General features: G+C 46.8%; 1 protein-coding gene across 2 annotated transcripts in view; it reads left to right on the top strand.

The window, feature by feature from the left end:
* The window catches only part of flt1 (fms related receptor tyrosine kinase 1), a 315,859-nt gene that overhangs the window by 278,113 nt on the left and 24,372 nt on the right, over positions 1 to 13,374 (top strand). For both annotated transcript variants that reach the window (XM_072476946.1, XM_072476945.1), the window contains exon 29: positions 6,289 to 6,383. In XM_072476946.1, the coding sequence (XP_072333047.1) occupies positions 6,289 to 6,383 (95 nt within the window). The remainder of the gene's footprint in view (positions 1 to 6,288; positions 6,384 to 13,374) is intronic.

Raw genomic sequence — 13,374 nt, 5'->3', positions numbered from 1 at the left:
ATCTTTCTGCAGCCTCCCCACCTCCTCCATACTACCTGCCCCTCCACCTATCTTTGTATCATCGGCAAACTTAGCCAGAATGCCCCCAGTCCCGTCATCTAGATCGTTAATATATAAAGAGAACAGCTGTGGCCCCAACACTGAACCCTGCGGGACACCACTCGTCACCGGTTGCCATTCCGAAAAAGAACCTTTTATCCCAACTCTCTGCCTTCTGCCTGACAGCCAATCGTCAATCCATGTTAGTACCTTGCCTCGAATACCATGGGCCCTTATTTTACTCAGCAGTCTCCCGTGAGGCACCTTATCAAAGGCCTTTTGGAAGTCAAGATAGATAACATCCATTGGCTCTCCTTGGTCTAACCTATTTGTTATCTCTTCAAAGAACTCTAACAGGTTTGTCAGGCACGACCTCCCCTTACTAAATCCATGCTGACTTGTCCTAATCTGACCCTGCACTTCCAAGAATTTAGAAATCTCATCCTTAACAATGGATTCTAGAATCTTGCCAACAACCAAGGTTAGGCTAATTGGCCTATAATTTTCCATCTTTTTCCTTGTTCCCTTCTTGAACAGGGCGGTTACAACAGCGATTTTCCAATCCTCTGGGACTTTCCCTGACTCCAGTGACTTTTGAAAGATCATAACTAACGCCTCCACTATTTCTTCAGCTATCTCCTTTAGAACTCTAGGATGTAGTCCATCTGGGCCCTGAGATTTATCAATTTTTAGACCTCTTAGTTTCTCTAGCACTTTGTCCTTTGTGATGGCTACCATATTCAACTCTGCCCCCTGACTCTCCGGAATTGTTGGGATATTACTCATGTCTTCTACTGTGAAGACTGACGCAAAGTACTTATTTAGTTCCTCAGCTATTTCCTTGTCTCCCATCACAAAATTACCAGCGTCATTTTGGAGCGGCCCAATGTCAACTTTTGTCTCCCGTTTGTTTTTAATGTATTTAAATAAACTTTTACTATCATTCCTAATGTTACTGGCTAGCCTACCTTCATATTTGATCCTCTCTCTCCTTATTTCTCTCTTTGGTATCCTCTGTTTGTTTTTGTAGCCTTCCCAATCTTCTGACTTCCCACTACTCTTTGCCACATTATAGGCTTTCTCTTTTGCTTTGATGCATTCCCTAACTTCCTTTGTCAGCCATGGCTGCCTAATCCCCCCTCTGATAACCTTTCTTTTCTTTGGGATGAACCTCTGTACTGTGTCCTCAATTACTCCCAGAAACTCCTGCCATTGCTGTTTTACTGTCTTTCCCACTAGGCTCTGCTCCCAGTCGATTTTCGTCAGTTCCTCCCTCATGCCCCTGTAGTTACCTTTATTTAACTGTAACACCTTTACATCTGATTCTACCTTCTTTCTTTCAAATTGGAGATTGAATTCTACCATATTATGATCACTGCCTCCTAAGTGCTCCCTTACTTTAAGATCTTTAATCAAGTCTGGCTCATTACATAACACTAAGTCCAGAATGGCCTGTTCCCTCGTGGGCTCCATCACAAGCTGTTCCAAAAAGCCCTCCTGTAAACATTCAATGAATTCCCTTTCCTTGGGTCCACTGGCAGCATTATTTACCCAGTCCACCTGCATATTGAAGTCCCCCATGATCACTGTGACCTTGCCTTTCTGACATGCACTTTCTATTTCGTGGTGCATTTTGTGCCCCTGGTCCTGACCACTGTTAGGAGGCCTGTACATAACTCCCATTATGTTTTTTTTGCCTTTGTAGTTCCTCAACTCTACCCACACAGACTCCACATCATCTGACCCTATGTCATTTAGTGCTATTGATTTAATTTCATTCCTAATTAACAAGGCAACCCCACCCCCTCTGCCCAACTCTCTGTCTTTTCGATAGGTTGTGAACCCCTGGATGTTTAAATGCCAGTCCTGAACCCTCTGCAACCACGTCTCTGTGATGCCTACCACATCATACCTGCCAGTCACAATCTGGGCCACAAGCTCATCTACCTTGTTCCGTACACTGCGCGCATTTAAATATAGCACCTTTAATTCTCTATTGGCCGTCCCTTTTTGTTTTCTTAGTGTGGTGGACCTTGGTTTACTGAGCCTTTCCATACACTGTGTCATATTTTGTGGGATGGGGACTATCGTAACCTCTCCTGAGTTTTGTCTTTTCGTGCTTTTTTGTATTCCTAAGCAGCTACGCTTCCCACTGATTACTTCACCTCTTGGTTCCCTGACTTTCCCTTCCCCCCAATCTTTAGTTTAAAGTCCTATTGACCACCCTATTTATTCTTTTCGCCAGAACACTGGTCCCAGCTCGGTTCAGGTGGAGACCATCCCAACGGTATAGGTCCCCCCTGTCCCAAAACTGATGCCAGTGTCCCATGAAAAGGAACCCCTCTTTCCCACACCACTCTTTCAGCCACGTGTTAACTTCCCTTATTCTTGCCTCCCTATGCCAATTTGCACGTGGCTCGGGCAGTAATCCGGAGATTATGACCCTTGAGGACCTGTTTTTTAATTTGAATCCTAGCTCTTTATAATCTCTAAACAGGTCCTCTTTCCTAGACTTGCCTATGTTGTTGGTACCGACATGGACCACAACAACTGGATCCTCCCCCTCCCTCTCCAGTATCCTTTCAAGCCAGTCAGAGATGTCCCGCACCCTAGCACCGGGCAGGCAACATACCATGCGGGACTCTTTATCTTGCTCACAAAGGATACTATCTATCCCTCTGATAATAGAATCCCCTACAACTACAACTTGCCTATTTACTCCCTCCCCTTGAATGGCCTGCTGAACCATGGTGCCTTGGTCAGCTGACTCATCCTTCCTGCAACCCTGTTCGCCATCCACACAGGGAGCAAGTGCCTCATACCTGTTGGACAGAGTCAAGGGCTGAGGCTCCTGAGTTTCGGGCTGCTGGTTCCCTTTACCTGCCTGACTTGCAGTCACACCCTGCTGTCCCTGGCCACTGGCAGGATTTAAACTACTTACTCTGACAGGTGTGACTGCCTCCTGAAACACAGTGTCCAGGTAAGTCTCCCCCTCCCGGATGTGCCTCAGTGTTTGAAGCTCAGACTCCAGCTCATCAACTCTGAGCCGGAGCTCTTCGAGCAGCCAACACTTACTGCAGATGTGGTCGCTGCAGCTCGCAATGGGATCTGCCAGCTCCCACATCAAGCAGCTCAAGCACATCACCTGACCAGCCATCACTAATTAATTAATTAGTTTAATATAAGTTTATGAGTTTAGCTGTGTTTTTTTTTAAATTTGGGGCAGATTTGCTATCAACCACTCAGATCACAGCTTCCCTCTGACGTCACTTTTGGGAAAAAAACTGGAAAACAGGAAGTTACCGTTAGGTTTTTATACTCACAGAGACTGCTCCTCCTCCTCCAAATGGCTCCCGAAATTAGGCCCGAAGAAAGAGAGAGAACAAAACAGTAGGGAAAAAGCACCTTCTCCCACTCTTCACCGAATTACCTCACTGCACCAAATTACCAAATTCTCACTCGGTCTGTATCTCTCTCACTCAGGCTGTGTCTCCTTGACCTGCGCAATGCTTAGTTCAGGAAGGTGGCTCACAACCACCTTGTAAGGGCAATTAGGGATGGACAATTACCAATATTTCTTAACGACCTAGACCTTGATGTACAGGGCCTTACCAATTACATCCACATCTTGTGAAAGGGACCTGAGAAGGCACTGGGAAGGGAGAATCATGGCGCCCTTGAGGTGGAGGAGAGAATTCTATTTTAGGTGGGTGGCAGAATGCACCTCATCATGCAGAAGGGGCCCCTCTCTCTCCTCAGCTTCGTCTCCCTGTGCCTGAGAGTATTTCAGGTCACGGCCTGACTGCTCCAGCTGCTGGACCCAGTGCCATCTGAGCCCTCAATGCCCCATCAGGTGCGATTCTGATGTTTTGTTGGTAAAGAGGGCACATCTGTTGTCTGGTTGGTGCACCATTGTACAGCCTCCTGTGATATATCACATGGGCGCGCAGCTGACAAGGGCACAGACTCTCTCCTGGAGTCTCCTTTGTCATTGGTTCTCAGTCACGTACATGAGTTTCTGCCACTGTCGTCGATCCTGTGATCAGGTTAGTGTCTCCCCCTTAAACCCCTTGTCCCTCGCTTCTGGCCGCCTGATGCCTGAGACTCTGCCCTCAATGTGCAGACTGGGGCTGTCAAATCTACTGGTCTCAAGTTGTAAGGGTACCGCACCAGTTTCCATTTGCAGTCTTCCTGGTGCTCAGATGGTCCAAACAGTTCTCTCCACTGCTGATGACCATGAAATTCCAGGTGATACCAGGAAGGTGAGGCCCCCTGAACTATAAAAGGTCTTCGTTCTTAATTTAAACTAATAGCCACACAGATAAATATGAGTTAATTAAGGAATGCCAGGCGGCACGGTGGCGCAGTGGTTAGCACTGCTGCCTCATGGCACCGAGGACCCGGGTTCAATCCTGGCCCCGGGTCACTGTCCATGCATAATCTCCCCGTGTCTGCGTGGACCTCACCCCCACAACCCAAAGATGTGCAGGGAAGGTGGATTGCACACTAAATTGCACTTAATTGGAATTTAAAAAAATGTTTTTAAAATAAATTTAGAGTATTCAATTTTTTTTTTCCAATTAAGAGGGCAATTTAGTGTTGCCAATCCACCTACTCTACACATCTTTGGGTTGTGGGAGTGAAACCCACGCAGACACAGGGAGAATGTGCAAACTCCACACAGACAATTCTAAATGAGTGCTGGAGAAGCCTGGCAGGCCTCAAGCAACCACCAATGAAGAAGAGAAGAGAACAGGTTGCTCAATCAACCAAAAAGACATCCCATCCCAAAGAAGCAAAACAAACCTCCCAGGATGCCCCCAACAAGCACACTCGATAAGGTACATTCCAAACCCCGAGAGGCAACAGGATATTTGCCGCAGCGCTGGACTTAGCCTAGCCCAACACGTCCCAACACACAGGAAACAATACTCCCAGGACCTCCAACACACCCCAAAACCTGTACCTCAGCCAAACTCATACCTCTCCCACCCCTTCCGGAGCAGTGCGCCATCCCTACTAATGCTGAGAATAAAAGGGACAATCACTCTAGCCCTAGCTGGGGGGACCCCCAACACGAAAGGAAGCAGAACCATCAAGACCCCCAACAATTGGATCACCTCCAACCTTCATGACTAGCATTGAGAATAGGACGATATAGGACCAGCGATTGTTGGGCCCAGCTGCCACTGGCCTTGAAGATTGGATTTGTTATGATCCATTGAATCTGATGCACCCAGCCTCCAAATCAAGATTACCAAAACACGACAACCAATTTTCAAACTCAATCAGGAACTCGCTTCCCACCTCGTGCCAGGGACTGAGCCCGTGCACACAACTTGCCCCGCCCCTCCTACCCAAACCCTTACATCATGCAATAGGATGTCGACAACACTAAGGTGGGCTTTCACCAGGGAAAGTGCTCCTTCAATTGTATGAGCTCTCTCATACGCCTCCACTGATCTCCAAAAGGTATCCCGCAATTCTTCAAAGTGAGCTCCAATGACCTGCACCGCAGGGCCGAGATCTTCAACCAAAGCAACATTTTCAGCAGCAGCCATCGTCCAAATGCACACAGTACCACCAAAGTGAGAGCCTGCTCAGCAACAACTATACCAGTGCAAGCTGTGCTCACCCCCAGCCCAAGGGACCGCCATCAACATACGAGGAGTTTTACGATTTACCTCGGCTCTTCTTCACAAAACACCAATCAGGAACCTCCAATGACATAGCGCAAGCCATGTAACCCAAAAGAAAGCAAATATGAAATGTGCACCAGGATGAAGTCTGGCCACATGGTTCAGTGGCCATTTTGTTCTCGATCCTACCTCCGTTCCTGTCTGATCAGGACTGGGAAAATCCAGCCCTTAGCTTGAGTCTAACTTATGAATAAGGACTGAAGCAATTTGGGTTTTTCACTTCAGAATGCAGGCATTGGAGAGGCGATCACAGTTATAAATTAAACTGGAAGCAGGACAGAGGCAGAGCTTCAAATTATAAACGGTAATTTTAGGGTTGATATCAGGATGCTTCTCACCCAAAGTGATCAACACTGGACTCCTGGCAGAAACAAAACTCTGGACTCATTCAGAAACAATTAGAAGAGCAGAGGGGAGAGTGTAGGTTCTTTCGAGAGATTTTATTCAATATCCTTTAATCATATTTTAAAATGTTGGAAGGATCTATTAGATCACATAGCCAATAAGAAAGTTAAAAAGCAATCCTGTATTAATTTGGTTTTTTTTTCAGGACTATCAGACTGATAGTGGAATGGTTTTAACATCAGAAGAATTGGATCGTCCAACGTGGATGGAGAGCAAACCAAGGCATTCACAGTCTTTTGGGTAAATCAACACAATATGCAACATCATTGTTAAAAGCAGTAATTATAACAGGAAACTGGAACTACATGGTTTAGAAATTGAAATAGGCCAGATCAGGGAATACATACAGTTTGGCACTCTATGTTTGTCTGCACTAAATTTGCAGGGAAGTGATTAAGTGGGAAATCCTTGTTGTGGCGAAATGCTTTTTAAAAGTATGACTAAATTTGTGCTGCATAAACATAATTCCAAATACCGATAGCCAAGTAAAGTTGCTGTAGCAGCTTAATTCCTGAGTAAATCTTTGCTATTTATGAGTGTCCCATTAATTACCTGGTGGCTTTGTGATTCATTCTAACTTAATTAGGTTTCAAAGCTTAGAATAAAAATACGAGCAGGATTTTCATGTGAAACCCTTCCTGCACTTTCCTACTTCCTAAAGCATTTTTCCTTACTTTATTTGCAAAACAGGAATAGATCCAGCTTGTAGAGGTTTTTTAACAGCTGCAAGTGCGATCGATTGACAAAAATGGGCTATTAATAAAATTATATATGCAGAGACAGAACTGAAAAGTGTAAAGCAATCAACTATAGGGAGGAGAGATGGGTGTCAACATTTCTTTCAAAGGAAAAATGAAAGTCAGATTGGAAACGTGATATAAAAGTGATTCCCAACAACAAAAAACTGAGTATGGTCAAAAAACTTAATGTTCTTTTTTGTAGTTGAAGAAAGGATGCATTTCGGAATGTAATCCTCCACACTGGTCCCTGGTGTAATTTTTTTAAATGGCCTTGTCCACATTACATCATTACATACCATTAGTAGAACAACTTAAACATTTTTACTTTCATGTTTTGGCTAGACTTGTGCCATTAATAGGAACTAAACATGAAATAGAGGATATCCTAACAGGTTATTCTGCCAATTGATTTTTTTCTAAACTAATTTATGCAAAGAAACAAAGCACAACACGTAACGGGAGAATGGGAAATGAAGGGAAAGCATTAACATATGCTTGTGCAAGGCTATCCAAAATAAGAAAGAAAGTGTCTGTTTTAAAAAAGTAGTCAAAGTGTTTCATATCAATGGATAATTTTTGAAGTAGTGGTCCGACACAGTGGCAGAGTGGTTAGCACTGCTGCCTCACGGCGCCAGGCACCCGGATTTGATTCCAGTCTTGGGTGTCTGTGTGGAGTTTGCACATTCTCCCTGTGTCTGCTTGGATTTCCTCCGGGTGCTCCGGTTTCCTCCCACAGTCCAAAGATGTGCAGGCTCGGTGGATTGGCCATGATCAATGCACGAGTGTTCCACTCATATTGCAGCTTGAAGTCAAACCAGGCGCACCAGCTACTAAGCCAATCTAACTCAAATGTATAGAGGTAAACTATAGAGATGCATTATATTGTGTGGCATTTGTTCAGTTATGATGCTGATAGAGCTACATCAAGTAGGATGACATATAAAGAAAGAAGTTCCACATTTCTATTCTCTAATATTAGGTCCACCAGAGAAAATTCAATGGGGTCTCAGGGTCCTGGTCAGAGACAGAGAGCCCACTGAACTGCACACCAATCTTCAGGACCGAAAAATGGCCTTGACCAAACATACACTTTTAACCCCATCTAATTATGTTGTGATCATATCCTGCAATCTGTTCTCTGCACAAAAGCACTTCATTACCACATTTACGATAGTCCCTTTAATGGCATTTCCAGAGAACTTATACATAAGTCTGTTACCTTCATGTATATATAAAACGATCTGCTAATTTCCCTTCTTACTCCTAACTTCCTTAGGACGAGGTGCACTTATTCTACAACTTATTCAAAGGCACTTTGGCCAGAGCACTTCCGCACACCACAAAATTAGAAATACCGTAATACTCTTCAAAAGGAAGGTCATTTACTTAGAGTATCAAAGTGTCTATGACAGATTATAATGGGATTAGTTAGGTTCAAACATTATCTCTAACATATCAAGAAATATATATCAATATGGTTCCCCTCCAAGTCACCCACCACACTGACCTGGAAATATACCACCGTTCCTTCAATATCATTGGGTCAAAATCCTAGAACTCCCTTGCTAACAGTAATGTGGGTGGTACCTACGCCTCGGGGACTGCAGCAGTTTAAGAAGGCAGCTCACTACTGTTGTGTATTCATATTTGTTTCTAGTTGAAACAAAGTCACTTTAAGAGTCCGATCATGTGATTATATTGATGACGCCATTGACCATTTGCACGCGAAAATGGGCAGACTATCCTAATAGCCTATAGAGTAAACACCTTTCCAATAAACCACTTGTTTGTTTGTACCTTCTTGGTCTGCAAGCCTATCTTTTAAAAATACCACAAAGAAAATAGCACCAGGAAGTCGGAACCATGCTGGCAGGCTCCCAGAGAAGTGAAAAAATATACAGGAAAATCATCGATCCGGGGACTTCTGGTGGTGACATGTAGGTCAAGGTCACACGTTGGGTGGCTCCCGCTAGAGCTTTTGTTTTATGGCTCCTTTCACCCAGTGCTGGGGGAACTCTTATGCGAACTGTGTCCAGTAAAGTTGTGATAATCAGAGGATGTCGAAAACGCAACGGGAGAACAAGCTCTAGTCCGCCTGAGAGCTCAGGTTCAGTGCGGAGTGCTGTGGGGAAAAAGGTGGCGGAGGAAAGCTCGCCTGGTGGGGCTGCGGCCATTATGGTGGACACGTTGGCCGAGGTGATGGCGGTTGAGTTTGAGTGGCAGTTTGCAAAGCATTTTGAACAGCATGGAAAGGAGATGATGGGAACGTTCAAACAGCTGGTGGAGGATACATAGGCCCCGATAAAGGAAGCTCTTGGAAAGACGTTGACGATGGTGAGGAATAATAATTGCTTATTGTCACAAGTAGGCTTCAATGAAGTTACTGTAAAGAGCCCCTAGTCGCCACATTCTGGCGCCTGTTCAGGGAGGCCGGTACGGGAATTGAACCCGCGCTGCTGGCCTTGTTCTGCATTACAAGCCAGCTGTTTAATCCACTGTGCTAAGCATGGTGAGGTGTTGAAGGAGGTGGAGGAGGCATTGTCGTGGCACAGCGACTAGTTCGCCTTGATGGGAGAGGAGCTGTGGAAGGTGTAGGAAAGTAATAAAGGGCTGAGAGCCAAAATGGAGGACCCGGAGAACTGGACATGGTAACAGAATCTTCGGATAGTGGGACTGCCTGAGGAGCTGGAGTACCAGAAGGCCAGTCACTTGATGTTTGCCAAGTTCTTGGGGGAGGAGGAGAACACACCCCTCTTTGAGCTGGATTGGGCTAATCGGTCGCTCTGGCTGAAGCCAAAGGCGAATGATCCACCAAGAGCTGTGATAATCTGTTTCCACAGCTATCAGATGAAGGAGAAGGTCTTGAGATGAGCCATGCAGAATTGGGAGTTGAGGTGGGAAGTCAGTGGGATTCGTACATGCCAGCACGTCACAGTGGAACCGGCAAGATGACGGGCTGCCTTAAACAGGGCAAAGTCGGCGTTCTATAAGTGTAATGTGCGATTCGGGCTGGTCTACCCCGCGAAGTTGAGAGTCACGTATAACTCCAGGGACTATTACTTTGAGATGGCGGAGGAGGCTGAGGCGTTCATGAGGGCTGAAGGATTGGAACTGAACTGAATTTGGACATTTTTTTCCTATGTTGTGAGAGGAGATGGTTTGCGGACGGTGGGATAATGAGTTTGGGGGGGTTTCTTTCCCCTTTTGCTTGGGGTTTATCATGTTTGACTGGTTTAAAATGGCTAGGTGTCGGATTATTTTCTTGTGGTTTGTGTACTAGGTATGTAGGGGGTTGGGGGCTCTGGCGGGGGCCACCTCGCTGGCAAACTTAAGTTGTCTGATGAAAGGGAGCAATGTGCGGGGAGGGGCCCCGGCCAACCTAGACTGTGTGGACAGGCTTCGATGGGCCTGGGACGTGTGAATGGAGGAGGGATGGGGAGTATGCAGAGGAGTGGTTTCAAGAGGAGGTAGTTAGGGGGTTTCTGGGAAAGGGGGCAGGGGTATCTGGCGATTGTCATTTTTGATCACGCTCTGCACTTGGTGGATGTGGTCCTGAAGAAGGGGCCTGCATAGAGGCTGAAGTGAAGGTTGGATGTGGGGTTGCTTGCGCATCCGAGATTTTGTGTGAGGATGGCAAAGACGATTGACGGTTATGTGGGGTTTAGTAGGAATGGGGAAGTCTCATAATTGGTGGTTTGGGAAGCGCTGAAGGCAGTGTAAGGGGCGAGATCACCTCGTATAGGGCGCAGGTGGATAGGGAAGCAATGACGGAGTGGCAGAGGCTGGTAGATGAAATCTTGGAGTTTGATGGGAAGTATGCGGAGGATCCCGCTTCCGAGCGTTTGATCAGTAGAAAGGAACTGCAGACGCAGTTTGACCTTTAGTCTACAGGAAAAGTGGTATGCCAGTTGAGGCGGGAGCAGAGTGTGGTGTATGCGTACCAGAATGCCAGTCACTTGCTGGCGTGACAGCTCCGCCAGCAGGCAGCCTTGCAAGAGATTGTTCGGGTCTGGGATGGGGTGAGGGGGCTCATGGTGGCACCGGAGCAGGTGAACAGGGAATTTTGAGTTTATAAGAGTTTAAAAAAACATTAATTTACAGGATGCTGTGCCTCGCTGGTTAGTCCAGCATTTATTGCCCATCCCGAGTTGCCTTTCAGAAGGTGGTGGTGAGTTGCCTTCATGAACCGGTGCAATCCCTGAGGTGTAGGTACACCCACTGTGCTGTTAGGGAGGGAGTTCCAGGATTTTGCCTCAGCGACAGTGAAGGATCTGCAATATATTTCCAACTCAGGGTGGTGGGTGACTTGGAGGGGTTCCTCCAGGTGGTGGGGTTCCCAGGTATCTGCAGTTCTTGTTCTTATAGATGGTAGTGGTCGCGGGTTTGGAAGGTGCTGTCTAAGAAACCTTGGCACTCCTGCGGTGCATCCAGTAGGTGGTCCACATGGCTGCCACCGTTTGTTGGTGGTGGGGAGTTTGAATGTTTGTGGAAGGAGTAGCAATCAACCGTGCTGCTTTGTCCTGGATGGTGTCGAGCTTCTTGAATGTTGTTGGAGCTGCACTCATCCAGGCAAGTGGAGAGTATTCCATTACACTTGTGCCCAGTAGATGGTGGACAGGCTTTGGGGGAGTCAGGAGGTGAGTTACTCACGATAGGATTCCTAGACGTTGACCTGCCCTGGTAACTATAGTATTAATATGGCTAGTCCAGTTCAGTTTCTGACCAATGGTAACCTCCATGATGTCGATTGTGGTGGATTCAACGATGGTAATACCATTGAGTTTCAGAAGGTGATGATTAGATCCTCTCTTGTAGGAGATGGTCACTTCCTGGCACTTGTGTGGCACAAATGTAACTTGCGACTTGTCAGCCCAAGCCTGGATATTGTCCAGGTCTTGCTGCATTTGGACATGGACTGCTTCAGGTTGCATAGGTTAGAGCCTCTGAGGGATGAGTCTGATATGAGGAAGTTCTTGGAGAGGTTGGAGTAGGAGAGGAGGAGGAGACAGAGTTGAAGGATCAAGTGGGGATTGAGGAGGTTCGGACAGCTATAGGGAAGATGCAAACGGGTAAAGCACCGGGGCTATATGGGTACTCGGTGGAATTCATTAAGGGTTTTTTGGATCAGCTGATGCGGCTGTTGGTGGAGATGTTTAAGGACAATGGCTAAAGGGGCACTCCCAGAGACAATAGGCCAAGCATCTGTTTCGCTGTTGTTAAAAAAGGATCAGGACGCGGTGGAGTGAGGGTCGTATCAGCCAATATCCCCGTTAAATATGATGGGCAAGGTTCTTGCCAAAGTGTTAGTACCTTCCGCAGGTGGTTGGGTAGGATCAGACAGGGTTTGTAAAGGGTAGGCAGTTATCCTCGAGTGTGTGGCTCTTGTTAAATGTGGTGCTCTCCCCATCAGAAGGACGGGAGCTGGAGGTGGTGCTGGCGCTGGATGCGGAGAAGCGTTTGATCGAGTAGAGTGGAGTTATCTGTTTGCGCTATTGGAGAGATTTGGGATTGGGCCTAAGTTTGTGGCGTGGGTCAAATTGTTATATAAGGAACCAAAGGCGTGTGTTCATATAAATGAGCTGAACTCGGGATATTTTCAACTGCATGTGGGATGCGACAGGGGTGTCCCATGTTCCCCCCCCCCCCCTTCCTTTGTGCTGCTGGAGCCCTTGGCCATTGTGCTGAGGAGCTCAGATAAGTAGAGGGGGATATTGAGGGGGGGGGATGGTGGCCCATAAGCTGCCCCTGTATGCTGACGACCTTCTGTTGTATAGTTCTCACCCGGATCCCATGGTGGGGGATATGATTTGGGGCTTTTTCGGGATATAAATTGAATTTGGGGAAGAGCGAGTGGTTTTTGGTTCCCTCTCCAGGAGCGGGAGCTGACTTGGGAGGATTGCCATTTCATGTGGCGACTACTCACTTCAGGTGCCTGAGGGTGCAGGTGGCTCGGGACTGGGCCCAGCTCCCGAAATAGAATTTTAGGAGCCTGGTGGGTAGGGTTGAGGCAGATTTGTTGAGGTGGGACAGCCTCTCCCTATCACTGGCAGGCCGGGTGCAGGCGGTAAAGATGAATATCTTGTTGCGGTTTAATTTTTATTCCAGTGTTTGCCGGTCTTTTAGCTGAAGCCATTTTTTTTATGGGTGTGGAACGGTTGATTTTTTTCCTCATTTGTATTGGCAGGAAAGGTGGCAAGGATTCACAAGACGGTGCTTCAGAGAGGGCAACAGTCAGGGAATTTGGCTCTTCTGAATCCAATGTATTACTATTGGGTGACGAACGGTGAGAAGGTGCGGGGCTGGGGTAGGGAGCCAGAGGTGATGTGGATGAGGATGGAGGCAGACTCTTGTAGGGGGTCGGAGCTGTGGGCGCTGGCAATGGCGCTGCTCCCATTTGCCCCAGGGAAATAATCTGGAAGACCCTCTTTAAAATCACATGAGGAGAACTCTGTTTTCCACAGTAAAGGTAGGGGACATTCTGGTGGAGTTGG

This window comes from Scyliorhinus torazame, chromosome 15 (genome assembly GCF_047496885.1).
Source record: "Scyliorhinus torazame isolate Kashiwa2021f chromosome 15, sScyTor2.1, whole genome shotgun sequence".
Taxonomy (NCBI): domain Eukaryota; kingdom Metazoa; phylum Chordata; class Chondrichthyes; order Carcharhiniformes; family Scyliorhinidae; genus Scyliorhinus; species Scyliorhinus torazame.
This window is presented reverse-complemented; position numbering and strand designations above follow the sequence as displayed.